We start from the raw sequence: 20649 nt of genomic DNA, 5'->3' as shown, positions 1-20649 counted from the left end.
GCAGAGCCTGACCTGCAGCTGTGTCCAAGTAGACCCCGTAAGCGGCTCTACCCCTGCGGGACAGCCAGGCTGGATCAGCCTGTTGCTGATCAAAAGCCACAGAGCCATAGGAGTGGTTACAAAGATTTATTTCTGATTATAAAAAAAAATAACCAAACGAAACCAAATCTTCTGCACTTTTGCATGTCCCTGTTCTCGGTTGGAAATGAAGGTGCATCCTCCCAGCCCCCTGGCATGGGGCGACGCGGGGCTCAAATCCTAAAGCAGCGCAAAGCCCCACTCCCGCAGCGAGCCCCTCACCTCCGCGCTGGCACGGCCACGCGCAAAGGAGCCACGGGGACTTTTTGTGCCGCTGCCGGGGGGACGGAGGAGGCTCTGGCTGTGGCAAAGGCGAGTCTGGCTTAGGAACCACAGGCGTGGGGAAGGCACCGTGTCTGGTTGCTGAAGCGGGACCTGGGAATCTGCCTGCTCCCCACGTCTGGTTGTTGCTAAGCCCCTGTGCGGAGGCTGGTGGAAGTCCAGGCCAAGATCTGGCCCTCAGGAAGGTCAGTGGGGTTTGTGCATCAGTCACAAAGACAGCATGGGCTCTGGGTGGTGCCCGGGAGGCAGGGCTGATGCCCCAGGGACAGGCTAGAGAGGTCAGCTGTAAGGACTAGTGTAAGTAATATCCCCCACCCACCCCATGCACATGAGAATAAACCCTGCTGTTGTCTGGACTTACTGGCCCAGTCCAGCCCAGGTCTGATGGCAGAAAGATGCCCCAGGTCTGAATGTCTAAATCCCGAGCCTGCTGCGGGGTCCGTCCCTGAGTAGCAGTGGGAAACCCTTAAGCCATTCTCCTGCGGGGCCAGCAGTCCTCTTCTGTCCCCCCCTTTCTCCAGCTTGAAAGCAAGGGGAGGGCAAAAAGGGACAGCTTTCCTTCTGGGACAGGCAGCATCAGGTACTGGAGGAGGACATCTCCGAGCACTTGCTGCATCCCAAGTGTTCAGGCCACGGAGACTCCAGCAGGAAGGACAGTGCTGGATCCCACAGGCAAGGCCCACCCTGTCCCTGCCGTTAGATTGAGCTGGACTTGCTGCGCCGGAGCAGGCAGACGGCTGTCACCAGAGACGTCAGGGTGGTGACCACGAAGAGCAGGATGAGCATGACCCAGTAGTTGTACAGCATGCTTTTGTGGGAAGAGGGCTTCTCCGCCGGGATCATGTTGGTGAGGTTCAGCATGTAGCCCAGGGCCCAGCCGATGGAGGTTTCTCCTGCCTGTGGAAACACCATGGCATGGTCACCACCCCAGTCACCCCAGCTCCACGGGCCTCAAGAGATCTTCCAGGGACCACCCCAGTGTCAGCCCAATGGAGGAGAGGGGCATGGGGGAGTCCACAGCTCCCTGAGCCCTCACTCGGCCATGGGTCCGACCAGCCTGCAGGACCCAGCCCTTGGACCAAGCGATGTGAGGTCCAAGCGCTCCTGCAGGGCTTTTTGGCCTAACTCCAAGCAGATACCATGGCACGAGTATGTGCTCTGGTGTTACCCACCTTCTTCTGGAAGGCGATGTTGGGGAAGGAATGGTTGTTGAAGTTGTAGCCTTTGGTGGTGAGCAAATAAACGAACGTGCTGACAGCACAGTAATCCGCCAGTCTCTTCTCCAGCTTAGGGGCTTTCTGGAGCAGCTGGGTGGGATGCATGGAGAGACAGAGGAAAGGGGTCAAGCCAACAGGGTCCAGGCTTTGTTTCTGTGGCCTGTAGCTCTGGGTGGTTGCATCTGGCTAGTCAAGGCACTGACCCTACCCACCTGAGCCTCTCCTGGTCCCATGTAGGAGCTGTCACCCACTCTCCCCCTATTCCCTGGGTGCCAGGACACCCAGCCCCCTCAAGGGCTGCTCTCAGAGCCTGAGTGATGCCCCACATGGAGCAGCCCTCTCTTCTCCACCATGCCCGAGGAGCCTACCTCGCTCCAGCTGGTGGCACAGATGGTCTTGGCAGCATCCTTCAGGTCACTGGGCAAGTGCACAGGTCTCCCCATCACTGTCTGGATGAAGTCGACCGTGTAGAAGAAAGCAGAGAAGGCCTGACGGAGGAAAGGAGGCAGCTGGGGACAGGCTGGGAGCAAACCCTCACCACGAACAGCCGCTCTGACCGGCGTGGTTGGCACAAGTGACTGCCCTTGCAGAGCTGGGGGTCTGGCTTTGCCACCACATGATGCCAGGGAGCCAGGGACACCTGCCCATCCAGCAGCCAGGCCACCACCCTGCTCCATGCCAGGACTTACAATGAAGTTTCCCGAAACCTCCGGCTGGAAAATGCCATCGAAGGAGCAGCGGGAGAAGGAGCAGGTGGTGAAGTCGAAGAGCTTGCTGATGTGCAGGGCACAGAGGCTCCCATTCCCGGTGCCAACAACAGCAATGGTGGTGTTGAGGGCAAGGCTGGGCCTCTCCTTCTCCGTGCAGGGGCTGTCGTAGACACTGCTCAGCGACAGGCTCTTCTGGTAGCCCCTGGGCCAGCAGGGATGGGAGACGGTTGCTTGGTAGCTCTCAGCCTGACGGAGAAGCGACACATGGGATGTGTGAGCTGTGCTGTAGCCCCGGCTCCCCCGGTGCTGCACGGCAAATGACTCAGGACATCTTGGCTCTGGCCGAGGGGTACAACACCTTATGGAGAGGGTGGGAGGAAGCCCTGGGACCATGAGAGAACATCAGGGGCAAAACCCAAGAGTTGGCTGGGGCAGCTGGACCCATGGAGCTATCCTAAAGCCAGGGCTGGGGGACACCCCTGTATAAACACCAGGGTGAGAGGGTAACTGAGGGGTGGTGACAGCTAGCATCCCCATCGAGCACATGCTGGTACCTGGAGGAGCTTTGAGAGCAGCCTCTTGAGGACCTGGTCCCGTCCGTAGCAGAGGAAGCTGTGGGTGTACACTTTGTACGCCTGGCCATACAGCTTCAGCATCACCTCGTTTCTGGGGTCTTCGATGGTGTCCTTGGTTTCAAAGGTGATCTGTGTGGAAGCTCCCCCGAAGTCCATGGCCCCCAGGGTCTTCTTCTGGGGCTGGATCCATTCCCCGAGCCACCCGCGCTGAGCGAGGAAGACAAGAGCGGGCACAAGGATGTGATGAGCTGTGGGACAGCCTGGCCACCACAGCCGTCCCCGGCGGGTGCCACCATCCCCTACCCACCTTGATGAAGTTCTCCAGGAGGTAGTTTGCTGTGACCCAGCCAAAAACCCCTTCATCTTCCCCCGACAGGATCTTTGCGCCCCGGAAATCGAAGGGGTACGACTTCAGCGTGGCCGCCACGGCGCTGAGGACGGCATCGGCAGCCTGCGGGTCGGCGATGCTGCGGGCAGAGGGGCAGGGCTGCACCGGGGTGCCGCGAGCGGAGCCCCCGCTGCCCGCACAGCCCTCGGGGCCCGGCCCCGCCACGGCACGTGGGGCAGGAGGCGGATGGGTCCTCGCCTGGGTACCTGCAGGGATGCCCCCCCAAAACCCCCAGCTAATTCCCCTTGTCCCTGCTGGAGAAGGAGGCAGGCGGCAGGGACGGAGGTGTGCTCCCTCCTCCTGAGCCACAGCCTGTGGCTGGGTGAGGGAGGCACAACTCCCTGCTCTGGGTGGTTTCGGGGGGGGGATTTATTCTCACTGTGTCCCATCAGGCTGGCAGTGGGTGCAGGGGGACTTTCCTCCTGGCTAATGAAAAAGAACTGGCTGGGTTATCCCGGTGCCAGCCCCACACCAGCCCCTTTTCACAGCCAGGGATGTGCTGTGCCCTGCAGAGCATCTCCTGCTCCGAAAGGGATGTGAAGGTGGGCAGCTGGGAGGGTCGGGAGCTTCGCCTGGCAAAGGGGAGACACCGCGGCTGTCCTTCACCATCTCCACCTCGCCATGGGTGGTGACACGGCAGGGTGGCATGGCAGGGTGGCACAGCAGGACCCCCCCCCCAGGCAGTGTTTGAGGCTGGGCAGCCGGCACAGCCAGAGCAATCACTCACTTGAGCAGGCGCATGCCGGCTGTGGCACCCAGGTAGAGCGGGGTGCCCGCGTGCTTCTCCTTGGGCACGTCCCTCAGAGCCTGGTTCAGGCACTGCACCAAGCTTGTCCCGGCGGCTGGAGGGTTGGAGCTGTAGCTGGAGATGCCGGGACCTGCGGAGGGGAAAGAGCATTGCTCCGTGCGGGCGGTGGGAAGATGCTCGGTGGGAAGATGCTCGGTGGGCAGGAGGAAGATGCTGGGTGGGCAGCTTTGCCCCTCCCAGGCCGTTCGAAGGGCGGGTGCTGCAGGTTTCTGTGGGCATGGAGCCATCCAGAGTCCAGCCACATCTCCCTGCCCACGCCACATCCCCCACGGGCTGACAGCCGGGGAAAGGTTGCTTAAACAGAGAGTGGAAAACCGTCCCTTGCTCCTCGCTGGGCCAGGCAGGGAGCTGAATTGTTCCCTGATGGTTCAATATACGCCAGGAAAAGATAAACCCCAGGCCAGCACGGCTGCAAGCCTTGGGGGGAGATGGAGGAGGTTTTGGGAATGGAGCTGGACCCCTTGTAACACCTCACCACGCTGGTGAACGCACGGGGAGCAGCTGGGCATGGCAGGGGTGTTTGCACTGCCACGGTGCCCTGCCTGCAGGGGACATGCCAGTCCCTGCCACCAGCCCCCGGGGACTGGGACAGCCCTTACCCTCCACATCGCACATGCTGTGCTCGCCGACCACCCCGGTGTCGTTCTCCTTGTCCGCAGGCCACTTGTAGACGAACATGGCCGTGTGGGAGGACCCAGCGTCCAGCACGATGCCATACTGCGGGGAGGGGAGGCAGCAGGTCAGGCTGGAGGCAGGAGACCCCCCGGCTGCCCCAGGCCACCCTGAGGGAAGGCACTGGGGCTCAGCGATCCACCGTGCCTGGCCGGTCCTGCCCTGGCAGTGCCCTGGCAGTGCCCCAGCCGGGGACACCAGCCACCCCAGGACACCGCTTGGCACAGCACAGGGACTCCAGCTTGTTGGGCATGGGGACCTCGTTGCCTCCTTGAGCCCAGCGTGGGATGCTCTCCCCCCCTCGCCCCCACTTGCTCCCGTTTCCCTGCAGCATCGCTCCTGGCCGGTGGGCATCTGTGCTGAGCCGTGGTCCCTAGGGCCAGCAGTGGGGGGGACACCTGGGAGCGGCCCCTTGGGGATGCAGCTCGCCAAAGAAGGGCAGCCAGGCACCTCGTCCCTCCTGCCCTTGTATGGCTCGGCCATTCTCCGGCTATAAATAACCCCGCTCCCTCCTGCCAAACAAGGTTACCCAGCTCTTGGGGAGGGGCCGCCCTGTGCTGCCTTCAGCCCCCCCGGTCAGACCCCTCTGCCTCACCCCCCAGCTGCCTGCGGGCTCAGGGCTGCCTGCCCTGGCCCCCGCCGTGCCCGCACCAGAGCCGCTTAGCTGCCAGAGGGGATGCTGCGAGTCTTGTGGGGGGGAAAGCAGCTGAGCATCTCTGTGGTGAAACCACTTACAGCTTAAACCTGTCCCCATCCCTGTCCCTGTCCCTGCCAGCCGCACGTGTGGCATTGCACATGAAGGGCTGCATATGTGGCAGGGGGTTTGCACGTGTGGGATGTGCACACATGTAGGTGCACACATGCGTGGATGTGCCTGCATGTATGTGTGCGTGTGGTGCACGTGCCTGCTGGTGTGCACGTGGGGGGGGTGCATGGACATACGTGTGTGCAAATTTAGGTGTGGAGGTACCTGCGTGTGGGGGGGCACGCACATGGGTGTGCACGGGTGGGGTGTACACGCACATGGGTGTGCCGATGTGTTTGTGTGCATGTGGGTGCCCGTGTGTCTGTGCATACATGTGCGGGTGTGCGTGGGCACGCACACATGTGTGGGCACACGTGTGGGTGTGTGCGTGTGCCCGGGGCAGCCGTGGTGCCTGCTCAGGCCCAGGAAAGCGGCTCTGCTGGCAGTGAGAGCTGGCACCGACCCCGCACCCACAGCAACCCCTGCGGGGGGGTGTCACATGCAGGGTGACAGTGACACGGCCAGGGCAGGCTGCAGGACCAGCCGCCCCACGCGGGCGCATCCCGGTCTCTGCTCTCACGCCCCGGCGGGCAGAGCCCATGGGCAGCAGCCCCAGGACTCGTGGGAGAGGGACGGTCCGTGGGACCCCCCCTAGCAGCGCAGGTAGCAGCGCTCGGGCCCGGCCAAGGTAACGACGTGCGGCAACACGAACGCCGGCAGCGTGGTGGGTGCTGCCAGCGGCAGGGAGTGCCCGGCACCCAGCCAGCCGCCGGGGCCACAGCCCGCTCCCCGGCTGCCCTGGCACGAGAGGAGCCGCCGCGGCCTCGCACCAGCCCCCTCTGCCCCACTCCCGAGGGGCACAGGGTTTGGCACCCCAGCCTGTCCCCACCGAGGAGCCGTCCTCCCCGGCAGCGCTGGTGACACTGAGCAGGAGTGGGAGCCACGTGCACATGTGAAGGGACCGAGGCAGACCTGGACGGTCCAGAGGGTCCCCAGGGATGAAGGAGAGGTCCTGTCCCCTCCTCCAGACCCGGGGGTACACACACACCTCCAGCACCCGCGTGGGAATTGGGGATGGGGTCACCTACAGCGAGGCTGCGATGGTGCCAGCCCCATCCCAGCTCCTGTCCCAGCCCCTGTCCCAGCTCCTGTCCCTGTCCCAGCCCCTGTCCCTGTCCCTATCCCAGCCCCTGTCCCTATCCCAGCCCCTGTGCCAGCCCCTGTGCCCGGGCATTGGACCCACTGTGTCACCCGGCGCAGAGCGAGCCGTCGTGCGGGCTCAAGCCGTGGCCGAGCTGTGGGCTCACAGCCCTGCGGGGGGCACAGGCAGGGTGTCTGCAGGGGCCCTGCAGATGGGAAACCTGGATGAAAACCCACCTTGTTCGTGATCTGCAGCGTAAGCGCTGCCCTCAGCTCTTCCTACCGAGGTGTCCTGCGCCTGCCAACGAGCGGGCTGGAAGCGAGGGCTGGAGGGACACAAGGATGCCCTGACATGCTCCCATGCCGGTGCCTGGCTCTCATCATCCCTCTCATCTGCTCCGGCACGCTCGGCTGGCAGCACCCCGGCGCTTGGCGGGGCCTCGCACACGTGTTCAAGGCTCTGGCCCCAGCCCGTGGGACAGGCCCCAGCCCCAGCATCTCCTGGTGGCACAGGGATGATGGATTTTTCTAAGAGGACCCCCCGACCAGACACTGGTGTTTCCACAGGGCTGGGAGACACGGGGGTCTGCGGCATGGCCCCGCGCCGGGACAGTGTCCCCGTGCCACCCTCGGCCCCGCTGCCTCCTGGCTCACCCATGGTCCCGCGGGCTCTGTCCCACCCCAGCCAGGGCTGCTCAGTCCTGAAGCCCCTGCAGAGGGGACGCAGAGGGTGGGGATGTCCCCAAAGGCCACGGGGCAACAAAGACACGAGTAGGGCTCAGGTCTCCTGGTGAGTGCGTGGCTCTGCCCAGAAACAGCCCACACCCCAGGGGAGGAGGCGGACGCTGAGAACTGCTCAGCTCGCTGCAGCCCAGCACCATGCCCCGTGGCCGTGCCTCCAGCCCCCCACCCCACAGGCTCTCTGGGCAGCCCAACGGTGCAGTGGGGGCTCAGCCCGGCCCCACAACATCCCGCCTCCCTGGAGGGTGATGAGACCCGTGGGGCTCCCCAGGTCTGTGGTGGGTTGTGAGGGGTTTCCTTCCTCCCGCAGGAGCCGCAGCTCCCCTGGGATGGCTGGCAGGGGGAGAGCCCGGCAGGCTTTGTAACGGCCAGCGAAGAGATTGGCCAAAAGAAGGGAAAAAAGGGGTGTCGAAAGAAGGCAACAGCTCCACGCCGTCAGGCGGCAGTGCCGTAAGCCCTGCTGCGGACCCGCGAGGGAAGGGGAACACCACGCTCCCAGGATCAGCCCCTCTGGCAGCAGGATAACGGCTCTGGGGGATTTTTGGGGCTATATTCCAAGGAAAAGAGCTGGAGAGGGAAGACATGGAGCCATAGCTCAGCAGTGAACAGTGCCATCACCCAGGAGCTGCTGCTAATGTGGGCTGAGCCAGCAAGGATGACATCTTGCCCAGGCGAGTGGAGAGGACGTGCCCGGGGTCCCCCACAGCAGGACCAACCTTCTCTAAATCGTGTCTGCACATTTCGGGCTGAGTTAGCATGAGACAAAGCTTTGCATCCCCCAAACAGCCCTGAGCTTTGTGCAGAAGCAAACCCCTCGGTGCCTGCCTGGCGCCAGCCCCACGGGAACAGGCACTGCTGTGACACCGGTACCGAGCTCCGGCGGGCAGCGCCTCACCGCACACACCGTGCTGGACCTCACGTGTGCTTGGCACATCCAGGAACAGTGCAGGACCCCAAGTCCCCGGGCTGGGCGGCACAGCCTCGGGCAGAGCAGGGCCAGGACCCACGTGCGTGTTTGGGGATGCTCAGCCCCAAATCGCAGCGTTGGCTGCAGACTGGAAGGTGCTACTGCCCAGAGAGAGAAAAAAGCACAAAAACCTCAAAAATTACATTTCTGGGTATACATTTGGCTTAAAAGCAAAGATCCATCTTGGAACCAGAGGAGAAAAGACTTCCCAGGCTGACTCAAGTGCTGCACATAGGGCTCTCAGCACCGATCCATCTGATTCCCCCATGTCCAAAGAGACAAAAATCCATTTTGAAACCAGCTACGGGCACTGCTCAATACGCCCCAGTATGTGGCAATGGGTGGCAAAGAAAGGTGTCCTGGGGAAAGAGTTAATTGTTGCTAGTTATGCTAACAGCAGCGAGTCTCATCTTGGCTAAGCCAGCTCGTTTTCTCAAGCTACTCTTCATTACATCTGACAAACCCGGAGAGAAGAACACATCTGGTATCCAGGCTGGCTCAGAAAGTTTCCAAGCAAATTGCTTGGGATGAGAAAAAGGGGGTTTGGGATGAACCATTTTCCAGGACAAGAGTCTGCTCCTAATAGAATAGCTGGGTCTGTCACCAAAAAAATAAGACTTTTTTAAAACAAAAGGCTTGAGCTGCAGAAGAGCCAACTGGGGGACTTTGCCAACAAGAAATTGGTTGGGAACTTCTTTCGGCGTCTAATCTTACAATGAAAAAGGGAAAAAAAGCAGCTCGTTTTCATCGGGATGGGCATTTCTCCTCCGGCAGCCGGAGCCCAGGGACGCGGGGCGATGCTGGGGTGCGCAGGGGTGCCCCATCCCCAGAGCCGCGGGAGCAGATGCTGACACGGCTGCTCTGGCCTGGGGGGCCGCATCCAGCCACGCCACCGCTATTTTTGAGTGTGTTCAAAAGATTCCTCTGTCAAAGCGCAGGTTTGAGGCGCCGGGGATGGGCAGCCGGGGGGGCTCGCTGCTGTCCCCGCAGCCGGGGGGCTGCTCCCTGCCACCCCCACCCCGCAGCTCGGGGACCCCCCCCAGCCCCGGTGGCCCCCCGTGACACGGGGGATCCCCTGGATGCCGGAGCCTCTCCCGCACCGGGCGATCCCGCAGACCGGGGTCCCCACTGAGGCTCCCGCAGCCCCCGGTAGCCCAGGTCCCCCCGGTGCCCGCTGTCCCCGTCCCCTCCGTGCCCGGTGCCCTCCGTGCCGGCCCCGCTCACCTTGAAGCCCGGCGGGCCCCGCGTGTCCCCGGAGCCGAGGCAGAGCAGGAGGATGCCCAGGAGGCAACCGAGGGCGAGGAGCAGGAGGACGGCGGCGACCCGGCGGGCCATGGCGGGGCCGGAGCGGGGGCAGGTGAGCGGCTCCGCGGCGGCTGCGGCGGCTCCTGCTGCTCCTCCTCCCCCGCCGCCTCCTCCTCCTCCTCGCCCGCCTCTCCCGGCTGAGTCACCGCCGCCCCGGCCCACCCGGGCGGGACACCGGGCTCCGCCGGGCTGCGGGTCCCACCTCTACCCCTGCCCCGGGCTCGGCTCCGTCCTGCCCCCCCGCCCCGGGCATCGCCCCTGCCCCGGGATCAGCCCCATCCCGGTCCCCCGGGCACCACCCTTGCCCCGGGATCAGCCCCATCTCCCCCACCCCAGGATCAGCCCCTGCCCCTGAATCAGCCTTGTCCTGTCCCCCCCACCCGGGGCACCACCGTTTCCTCGGGGCTCAGCCCCACCCTGTCCCTCCTCCCCGGCCATATCCTCTGTCCCTGGAATCAGTCCCATCTTCTCCCCCCACCAGGCATTGTCCTTGACCCAGGGCTCAGCCCCATCCTGCCCCTCACCAAGGCATCGCCCCTGCCCCGGGGCTCAGCCCAGAGATGGGTTTGATGGAAGCTCTGAGAACATCCTGAGCAACAGAAAAGCTCTGAGAAGGTGTCTCACCTACCATGATTAACAGCTATGAATCTGCTACTGCTTTTAATCATTACAAGGAGTTTCGTGACAGCCCTGAGGAGCCCAGATGTATATTGAGATTGTTTTTAATACGGTCACAAGTGAATAATGTAATGTGTTTCTACATGGAGCAGGGAGCCAAGGAAGGTTGGGCCCCTGGCTCTGAGAAGGACATTTTGAGCTTGCTTACACAGAGGGATGAAACAGTGAACAAAATAATAAACAAGGAGATATCTCCAAGGAGAGGAGGCTGAAGGAGGACGCGGCTTCCAGCCCAGCTGGGTTGCAGGCTGGAGGGTCACACTTCAGCTCCTCACAGCTTGCCTCACTTCTGAATTTTTTTTGAAGCAAGCCACTTTTTCTGCTGCTCACGGCTGCCCTGCATGTAACGCGTATTGCACCAGCGCTGGGGTTTCTGCAGAGCTTCCTGCCCATCGCTGTGGTATCTGGGTGCAGAGGGGCTCGAGGGGCCCAGCCTGTACCAAGGACTCCGCTCTCGTGAGACCCCCCCTGCAGTGCTGTCTCCAGCTCTGGGGCCCCCAACATCAGAAGGACATGGAGCTGTTGGAGCGAGTCCAGAGGAGGCCACGGAGATGCTCCGAGGGCTGGAGCCCCTCTGCTATGGAGACAGGCTGAGAGAGCTGGGGCTGTTCAGCCTGGAGAAGAGAAGGCTCTGGGGAGACCTTCTAGGACCTTCCAGTACCTGAAGGGCTACAGGAAAGCTGGAGAGGAGCTTTTTACAAGGGCATGGAGTGATAGGACGAGGGGGGATGGTTTTAAACTGAAAGAGGGGAGATTGAGATGAGAGATGAGGAAGAAATTCTTCCTTGTGAGGGTGGTGAGACCCTGGCCCAGGTTGCCCAGAGAAGCTGTGGCTGCCCCTCCCTGGCAGTGTTCAAGGCCAGGTTGGATGGGGCTTGGAGCAACCTGGTCTAGAGGAAGGTGTCCCTGCTCGTGGCAGGGGGGTTGGAACTGGATGGTCTTTGAGGTCCCTTCCAACCCAAACCAGTCTGTGATTCTGTGATTCTATGACTCATGGTCCGGGCACCCTTGGCCCCAACATGCTGCAGCATCGCAGAGGCTCTGCCGCTGGAGGTGACGGCCAGGGACGAACTCCAGTTTTGTCCCCCGGAGCAGTGACCGGCAGCAGAGTCTGGGGAAGAAAATGTCTAAATAGGGGCACAGAGAGTGACCCCCGCCCAGCCGGTGCCCATCACCACAGTGCAGGGCTTCTCTGCAGGACCATTGTGTTCAACCTGTGAGTTGAACAAGGACTAGAAGGACTCTCACTGCAACAGTTTCGCAATGTCGGAAGTAGATAACCAACGTCTGCCTGTCAGAGCCCTCTCAAGGACTTTCACCGAAACAGCTTCACAAAGTTGAAAAAATGATTCATTAAAGCAACAGACACAACAAGTTGGGAATTGCTGTTGATAAATACGCTCGCCGTGTTAGCGCTAAATATCCTAAGGATAGACAATAATTAGGTTACAGTAACCGTTCACCCAGGTGTCATCTGTGAAATAACGGCGGTGCAATCACTTACCGAAAGGGGTGTCCCTGCTAACGGGGAAAGGAGAGCGAGCCAGACCCGTCGACCCTCAGCAAGTGTCTCCTCTCCACGAGGCGTTTGCTGGGGACCAGATTTACACTCCTGACGAGGTGGGACAGGGCCACATGTTGTGTACTGACAGGCTCTAACAAGGCTTGTTGTGCTGTTGATTACTGGTGGGGTTGAGGCCAACCTTTGGTACAGGGGTGCGGTTGCTCTTCTGGCTTCACTGAAACCACGTCAGGCTGTGAGGGCCTCGCCTCACCCCAGCCATCACCCCGTTGTCACCATTGCCAACCCTTATCCGAGTGTTGAACCACAATCCTCTCTGTCTGTCCCGTTCTTTGGCCAGGTAAGCAGGTTGCTCATCTCCTGCCCTTGTTCAAGCCGGTGCAAGATAAGGATGATGCTTAGCTCACGTTCTTGCAGCAGCTCTGTGCCAACTCTGCGGTCACTCTATGTTGACACAGCAAGCCTGGCAATTTCCCACAGGACCCCAGAGCTGGACGCAGCACTGCAGGGGGGGTCTCACGAGAGCAGAGCAGAGGGGCAGAATCCCCTCCCTCACCCTGCTGGCCACGCTGCTGGGGATGCAGCCCAGGACACGGTTGGCTTTCTGGGCTGCCAGCGCACGTTGCCGGCTCATGGTGAGCTTCTCGTCACCCATCACCCCCAAGTCCTTCTCCTCAGGGCTGCTCTCAATAAAGATGATTGAATGCTCCTGGATGCATCTCCCCTGCACTTGCTGTTGGCCAAGGAGCTTGCAGATGGGAGCAGAAAACCCTGTCCCTAACCCCTCCCTTTGGACCTCAGCCTGTTGCAGTGTCTCCGGGCTCATTCTGTTCTTCCTGTTATTTCCCAACCCCATATGGAGCTGCAGTGCCGCCCACCAGTGCTGCCAGATGTGCTCATCCCTGTTAGCCCTGAGCCCCCCCACCAGCAAACCCCACCTTCCCCAGACACCACCTCCCAGGGCCAGCCAGCGAGTCCCTTCTCTTGCTCCAGTTTCTCTACTAACAACTCATCCAACCCTGCCAGCCCTTGCCCAGGTGGCCCCACATCAGAGGTGGATTAGAAAAACCTCTCTCCGTTGTCTGGGAAAGCGGCTATCCCGCACTGCTGGGTGACTAACGCACTCCCCACCTCGTCTTTGTTCCCCACCTGCCCCTTTGTCCTCAGTGAATATTTCACCTGGGGTGGAGACAGGCTTTGTCACCCAGCTGGGACAGGGCTGCCACCAGGACCTGTCTCTCCTGGGGAGCCTGTGCCTGCACCTCTCCTCGGAGCTGGGGGAGGAAAGCCCTGTCTCCCCTACACCACCGAGCTGAAGTCAGTGTCCACATGGGCTGCAGGTGATGTAGAAATACATGCCATGAGCCTGCAGATGCCTCAGGCGTGCTGGTGGCACGTCCTCATTCAGCTTCACCTGGGATAGAGCACAGCACACACATGCAAGGCATTTTTGAGGATTTTTTTGGGGGTTCTGTGGGCAACAAGGCTGCAAATCCAACCAGTGTTTCCATTTGTAGAGGAGAAAAATAAGGGGGGGTGCAACACACCAAAGCGTGACTGAGGGTAGTTCCCACTGAGCCAGTGGCTTTGCATCTACACCCTGCGGGTACAAGCTCCCCTGATGCGCTCGAGCCTCGGCTTTGAGCCCAGAGCTTTTCCTCTCAGAGGCATTGAAGTGCTCCGGGACTGGAAGGGCCCCAGTGTATCCAAGGTTGTAATCCCTGTCCTGGCAAGGACGCTTGCCTGGAAGGAAGATCAAACCCAAGCACAAATCTCCATTCTTGCTTTACTTTCTAAAAACCTTTTCTCTCGCCCGTTTCCCAGGGTAGTGACTCTGCGGTGCCAGCCCGGGGGGCTGCCCCCACGGGCACAGATCTGCTCCCTGTTGCCCGGGCACCGAAGCAGCCAGGAAATAGGCGGATTCTCCTGAAAAGCTGCACCGGTTTCTCCTGGCTGCCTTGTCAGTGATTTTCCTGATCTCCAGTCTAAACCTCCTCTGGCACAACTTGAGGCCGTTTCCTCTCATTCTGTCACTTGTTACCTGGGAGAAGAGACCGACCCCCCCTCGCTACACCCTCCTTTCAGGCAGTTGTAGACAGCGAGAAGGTCTCCCCTCAGCCTCCTTTTCTCCAGACTAAACACCCCCAGGTCCCTCAGCCGCTCCTCATCACACTTGTGCTCCAGACCCTTCACCAGCCCCGTTGCCTTTCTCTGGACTCACTCCAGCACCTCAAGGTCTTTCTTGTAGTGAGAGGCCCAGAACTGCACCCAGGATTCGAGGTGCGGCCTCACCAGTGCTGAGTACAGGGGGATGATCCCTGCCCTAGTCCTGCTGGCCACACTAGTGCTGTTACAAGCCAGGATGCTGGTGGCCTTCTTGGCCACCTGGGCACACTGCTGGGTCATATTCAGCCAGCATCCACCAACACCCCCAGGTCCTTTTCCACCAGGCACATTCCAGCCACTCTGCCCCCAGCCTGTAGCGGTGTGTGGGGTTGTTGTGCCCCAAGTGCATGACCCAACGCTCGGCCTTGTTGAACCTCATACAGTTGGCCTTGGCCCATCGATCCAACCTGCCCAGATCCTCATCCCTCCAGATCCACGTCCCTCAACGCTGTTGGGCTGTGCTGCGGCTGGAGAAGCTGTCCTGTCCCAGGTGACTGCTCCTTCAAATCTTTGGCATCAAACTACGCTTGTTTGATCTAAGACCCTGCAGTGGTAACTCAACCCAGGGAAAGGGGGGTCTCTCCTCTTCTTTGGCAGGACTTTAATCAAAATTAGATTCCCAATGAAGGCTGGGGCTCCCTGGTGACCTCCCCAAGAGGCTGGGGACAGCCAGCAGTGCTGTCCTGCAGCATCCCATCCCCTCGCCATGCCACAGTCCTTCGAGGGAAAGCTCCACACCAGGGAGGCATCTCATCCAGACTCCTGGCTCTGCCGGTCCCTTTTCCCACCGTTTTCCAGCAGGAGCCATGAGAACAGCCCCAGCAGAGCGGCTCAGAGCCCCGCACATGTGGGTGCCCCCAGCCTGGGGCAGCCCATTGTCAGCCCAGCTGCATGGCTTAGCAATCTCTAAATTTAAAGTGTATCAATAGTGTTGTTTCTCACCCTAACAACGGATTTTCCTTTTGATGATGGTTACTGTCTCTGTGTAAAGGCACACAGCCCCAAGGATCATGCTCCAGCCAGCGGGCAAGTTTCCAGTCCTTTCCGCATCCTAAAATGCAACAAGAAATCTCTGGAGAGCCGTTTCCTCTGCCGGAGAGAGATGGCTTGCTCCAGCCCCAGCTGAGCGTGACGCGCCTTCTCTTCCCAGACTTCATCCAAATGGCATTTCCCCATCCTCTCCCCACCAAACTGGTGTGTGAGCAGACAGATCCTTCCCTGCCTGGTGGCCTTCCACCGTGCAGCCCCAGCCAGCCGACTGCTGGAGGGCCGAAGGTGACCCGAAGCCACCCGTGCTGGTCCTGAGACTGGGAGACCATCCTTTGTCCCAGGACAAGGACTTCCCACTGTCGCACTGCTGACTGAGCTGAAAATGCACTGCACTGCCCAGCGGCACCAGGGCTCAGCTCCCAGTGACCTGGGCAAGTCACTTCTCACATGGCCCCAGGGCTCTGCGTCCTTGGCAGGGAAGGGAGGAGCACGGACCCCCTCTGAAGGGGGGCACTGGGGAGGTCATGGGCTGCCCGTTATTCCTGCCTCAAGCTGTCACCGATCCTGGTAGTGGGACCCCTTGTGTCCAGCAGAGCAATGTCTGCGTGATGGCACGTGCAGGATGGATGATGGCACAGGCAGGACAGTTGATGACACTTGCAGGACAGGTGATGACACTTGCAGGACAGATGATGGCACACACAGAACAGACTTCATTTCCCACCGCCATGGCAGGGAGGGCAGCACGAGGCACCCGGAGCAGCCTGGGACATGCTTGGCCGGCTGCAAGGACCTGTTTGCAGGGGTGGCAGCAAAGGGACCCACTGCAGCACAAGGGCAGGAGAGCGGGTGCTGCGACCCTTTGGCCAAGGCTCAGCCAAGCGAGCCCTTCCTCTCCTGTATCACTTCCCAGCGGCTGCCCTGAAAAATGAAAAGAGTTCCTTCAACATGAAGCAGGTCAGGGACTGCTCCATGTCCCCTGCCCACCTCCACGGCGCAACATCTCGCTCGGCTCTGGCAGCATCCTGGCCGGCGGTAGGGTCTCACCCTCAGCACAGCGTCCAGCTCCCTCCTTCACTAACATTTGCAAAATGTTTTGAAGAAACACAGTCCCATGATAGATGTTCTGTGCTGCTGGACAGAAGGGCAAGCAGGACCCACACCTGGGGTGGCACCAGTTAAACCAGTCCCTGAGGCTGAAGCAGGTTGTAGAGGTGATGGAGTCACCGGGAAGGGAAAGGAGATGGAGAATAGCTGTGTCCTGGGATGATCTCCAAGGCCTTCAGGGCTGCTAATGCCTCATTAAAAGCCACCACCCTGCCCTTTTATGATATGTTTGTGCTTTGTAACTGGGACAAAAGGAAAAGAAAAACCCACCCAGGTTCGTTGGTGGGAAGCTGGCAGCAGGACCTCCCGGCGCTCCTCTGCGCCTGCAGGGACGGGGCCGTGCCCGGCAAGGGCGTGGGAAGAATGCTCGTCCCACCTTCACGCTCACTCCTGCTTTCAGGTTCCAGCAGGTGACTTGGATGAAACTACTGAGTGGAATTCTTCCAGCTTCAGCTGGATTTTGCTTTTTTTGTGGGGGTGGAAGAGCAATCATCGCTTCATGTGCTGCTGATGGGAGCCGCAGCGAGATGCTGCCCTGCTGCCGGAAAAATCTTTCTTTGCTGGAAGGATTTTTTCAGCTCAAAGTCCCCAGGCAGGAGTGAAGTTAAACCCTCAGCACAGAAAATTAGCGTTTTGCGTGAGTGTGAAATTTGGCAGCGACCGGGGACACGGACGGCTCGCCAGAGGCACGCTCAGCAGCCAGCAGCCGCTCGTCTCCTTTCCAAGGAGCAGCCGGCGAGGTCCAGCTCCCGAAACACACCCTGCTCCGGGTGTCGGAGGAGCTGCCCAGGCTGGTGTGTCCTCAGGAGAGCCAAAACCAGCCCAGGCACATGGGAAGCTGCTGTCGGGGCATAAATGATCCTGCCCGGTGTGTATCAACCAGGTGGGAGCTGGGCAGAGGCTGGTGTGGGTGAGCGATCGTGTCCCGCTCCCAGTGCATCCCCCCTCTGCTCCAGCCTGATCCCCCTCCTGCCGGGGGGACGTCGTGTCCTTGGGACTGTATTGGGGTTACGTGGCAAGGCTTTGGTAGAGGGGGGCTGCAGGGGTGGCTTCTGTGAGAAGACACCAAAAGCTGCCCCCGTGTTGGACCCAACCGTCTCCAGACAGCTCCAAGATGGACCCACCACTGCCCAGAGCTGAGCCCATCAGCAAAGATGGTGGTTCCTCTGTGATAACATACTTAAGAAAGGGTAAAAAACACTGTGCAGCACCTGGGAGAGAGGAGTGAGAAGATGTGAGAGAAACAACCCTGCAGACACCACAGTCAGTGAAGAAGGAGGTGGAGGAGGTGCTGCGGCGGCAGCCCATGGGGAAGACCGTGGTGAGGCCATGGAGGTCCGTGGTGGAGCAGATACCCACCTGCAGCCCTTGGAGGTCCATGGTGGAGCAGATACCCACCTGCAACCCGTGGAGGACCCCACACCTCCACCTTCCCACGGCAGGATCCTGCTCATCCTCTGAGGGCTGGTTTGAGTGTCAAACTGCTGCCAGGAGCCTGCCCAGCTGCCACCGCGTCCTGCCCCCACCTCGTCGTACAGGAAGGCTTGCATGTGCCTTGCTAAATGATTCAGCTTCCCTTTCCGACATCCCACATGTGCCTCTCTCTGGAAGCCAGCACCGGGATCGGCACTTTCAGTTCTCCTGCGGTTATGTGGGTGCCCAACTGCAGCAGGACTTCCACAAACCGGGGCCAAGCACAGCTGCCAAGCGGCTACCGCATGCCAGCCAACGCCAGCCAGAGGTACGTGGGTCCGAGATGGAGACCCTGCTGCAGCTCAGGGTCCCTCCAGGACAGTCACACCTGCGGGAGGGCAGCTTGGAGGGGAAAGGATGGACACTGGGTCCTGTGGCTTCAGCAGCGGGTGTCTGTGCAAGGAGCCACAGTTCCAGTGTCGGGAATAACTGGGGTGCCCTGGGAGTCACCAGGCAGCTCGTGGTGAGGAGCTCACTGGGAACCAGGTGCTCGCTTAGACCATGGCCAGCACACACCTTCCTGAGCGAATAAGCCCAGGAGCAGGCGGCAGTGACACAGCTGAGATGTCCCCACTGTCCCCTCCTGACACCTAGCAGTGTCCGGGGATGAGGAGGAGGACAGCAAGCGTACATGATGCTTCCCTTGAGCCCTCTCCCAGTCTCCAGCTATTTTGAGCTCGGGGGATTTCCTGAGCCAGACGTTGTTTCCTGATTTCTCTGTATCTACACCCTTCGGGAGATCCCTCCTCTTTGGACTTTCCAAAAAAACCCTCCCTTTGGGCGCAGGCAAACCTCCAGCACCCTCCCTCAGCAAGGAGCTCCTGCCACCCCAGCACGGAGAGCTGCCTGCTCCAGGTTGGGCTGAACCTGGCTCCCACCTTCACCTCATCCATGTGCTGTGAGAGCTGGTGGCTCCATCCCCCTCCAGCCTCTCCACGACCCTCCTGAGTTTCCAGACCCCCAGTTGTACCTTCTCTGGCCAGAGGGTCCCATCCTGCTCAGATAGGGACGTCCCTTCCCACCAGAGTTTCTCAGGGACCCTATGGCCACCATGATGCCTGCAGGCAGGGCTCACCCACCCCTGCTGCTCCTCACACACCGCCCCAGGTGCGTCCCAGGGGCAGGATCAGCCCCTCATGACTGCAATGACTGCATGCATGCCCCTCATGAATGCAACCAATGACTGCACCCCATAGCTCACTCCTGCTCTGTCTCCTGCCCCGGGGCGAGCGGGATGTTCACCACGGGACCGACGTGCACCGTTATCCCACAGGCTGGCTCAGACCTCTTGGGTTTTCCCTCCAGCGATGTACTTTCCACTGCATTTAAAAATAAAAGCTCTGGCTAATTTTATACGCAGGCTGTTTTTCCCAGGCTCCTGCAGGACGAGGTGCCTCCTCGTTCACCCCGCAGCACGGACAGTGCTCACGTGGCGGGTGCTGTCGCATGTGGACAGGGGTGCATGGGGTGCGTGAGTGGGCTGGAGTGGAGGATGTCGAGCCCCGGCAGGTTGTTGCCCATGGAGGAGGGCCTTCATCTTTGCCTTGCTGGGGAGACAGGAACTGAGTGGGGAACGCGGGGGGCTCAGTGTGCGGGGTGGGGAGCGCGGTTTGGCGTGGTGTGAGCGTGGACACGGTGTGAGCGTGGACATAGTGTGAGTGTGGACATGGTGTGAGTGTGGAAAAGGCGTGAGTGTGGAAATGGTGTGAGCGTGGAAATGGTGTGAGCGTGGACACGGAGTGAGTGTGGACACGGCGTGAGCGTGGACATGGTGTGAGTGTGGACATGGCGTGAGCGTGGACACGGCGTAAGTGTGGATATGGTACCAGTGTGGACATGGCGTGAGCGTGGACACGGCGTAAGTGTGGATATGGTACCAGTGTGGACACGGTGTGCATGGCCCCAGGACAGCCTGGCACAGCCAAGCCATCCCGTGGGACATGAAGCAACCAGCACGTTTCTGTCCATGTCAGATCCTGCTGGGTGAGCTGCTCCCAGCCCGACCAGCCCCAGTGGCTTTGTCTTTCTTCTTAACCAAATAAAGTTTTGCAATATTTAAGTTTTCACAGCTCCTCTGGTTTCATAAGACGGGGCTCCCGCTAAAGGTGGGCGTTGCAAGGGAAAGCTGAGCGGTGGAAGTGATGAAGGCTGAGGACCCTGGAGAGGAATAAACGCCCTCTCCTAAAAGTATTATTTACAAAAGCTGCTTTTGGGTTTTTTTTCTTTTTTTTTTTTTCCCCTAATTTCATTATTTTAAAAGGACCAGAGAGATTTATGACTTTCCGGGTGTTGGCAGCAGTGCAACAGCCTACTCATCAGAGGAAAATGTAAATGGCTGGGCTGGAAAAAAACCCTTAGGATTTTTGGATACAAAAGCAAAATGAGAGCTGACATGTCCAGGTGTCCTGGGTGGTGCGGAGCACGGGAAGCTGCGGGGATGAAGCTACCGCTGCAGGCCCCACCAAAAACCCCACCAGAACCATCTGAGTGCTGCCGGCTGCCCTGGATGCAGGGGTGCTGGGGATGCTTCAGGGGTGCTGGGGATGCTACCAGGGTGCTGGGGATGCTACCGGGGTGCTGGGCTCATCCGTCCCCGGGGGACAAGCCCCGTAGCCCGGCACGAAGCAGCGGCCACCGGCACTGACCAGCCACGTGGCCACCGGTGAGAAGGTGTCTGCAACTGTGCAGGAGGATCAGCACTGGGATGTCTCTCACAAGCCCAAATTATTCTCTTCCTAAGCCATCAATATGAAATAATGATGAAATTGTTAGATTATTCAGTTATTATCTTCCTGGCCCATCAGCTGAGCTGTCTCCAAGCTGGCTGGAGCACATCCCTCATGGGGGACGGGATGCTGAACCCAGACCCCGGAGCGGCTCCCGGCCCGGCACAGAGGGACGTCCGATCTGCCCGTGGGACCAGGTCTCTCCCGCAAAGTGTTTCAGCCGAAGGACTAATGGACGTTCTGGAAGATTTAAAGATCTAATGAAGATTTTGGAAGCATCCCAAAGAGGTGGATGCTTTCTGCATGGCAGAGCTCATGCCAGGAGTACCAGGACGGGGCCATTTCTCTGTGTGCTACTT

The 20649-nt window shown here is 60.2% G+C and overlaps 1 protein-coding gene across 1 annotated transcript; it reads right to left on the bottom strand.

Moving 5' to 3' along the window:
- Positions 1-159: 159 nt before the first annotated feature.
- On the bottom strand, positions 160-9716 carry ENTPD2 (ectonucleoside triphosphate diphosphohydrolase 2). The gene is made up of 9 exons (XM_068413706.1): positions 9548-9716; positions 4658-4775; positions 3978-4128; positions 3170-3329; positions 2842-3069; positions 2267-2533; positions 1946-2065; positions 1533-1667; positions 160-1257 (listed from the first exon to the last, which is right to left on the bottom strand). Exons 1-9 carry the CDS (start codon positions 9656-9658, stop codon positions 1057-1059), a joined length of 1491 nt encoding a protein of 496 aa, XP_068269807.1. The 5' UTR covers positions 9659-9716; the 3' UTR covers positions 160-1056.
- Between the last annotated feature and the right edge of the window lie 10933 nt (positions 9717-20649).

This window comes from Nyctibius grandis, chromosome 16 (genome assembly GCF_013368605.1).
Source record: "Nyctibius grandis isolate bNycGra1 chromosome 16, bNycGra1.pri, whole genome shotgun sequence".
Lineage (NCBI taxonomy): Eukaryota > Metazoa > Chordata > Aves > Nyctibiiformes > Nyctibiidae > Nyctibius > Nyctibius grandis.
The sequence above is the reverse complement of the archived record's forward strand: the minus strand, read 5'-3'. Positions and strand labels throughout refer to the sequence as shown.

Excerpts from the sequence above, each read along its gene's own strand:
- ENTPD2 (XM_068413706.1), bottom strand. The coding sequence starts at position 9,658 with ATGGCCCGCCGGGTCGCCGCCGTCCTCCTGCTCCTCGCCCTCGGTTGC. Across the intron at positions 3,330-3,977 it reads GCCGGCATGCGCCTGCTCAA|CATCGCCGACCCGCAGGCTG; the intron begins GTGAGTGATTGC and ends CTCTGCCCGCAG. Across the intron at positions 2,534-2,841 it reads TGCTCTCAAAGCTCCTCCAG|GCTGAGAGCTACCAAGCAAC; the intron begins GTACCAGCATGT and ends CTTCTCCGTCAG.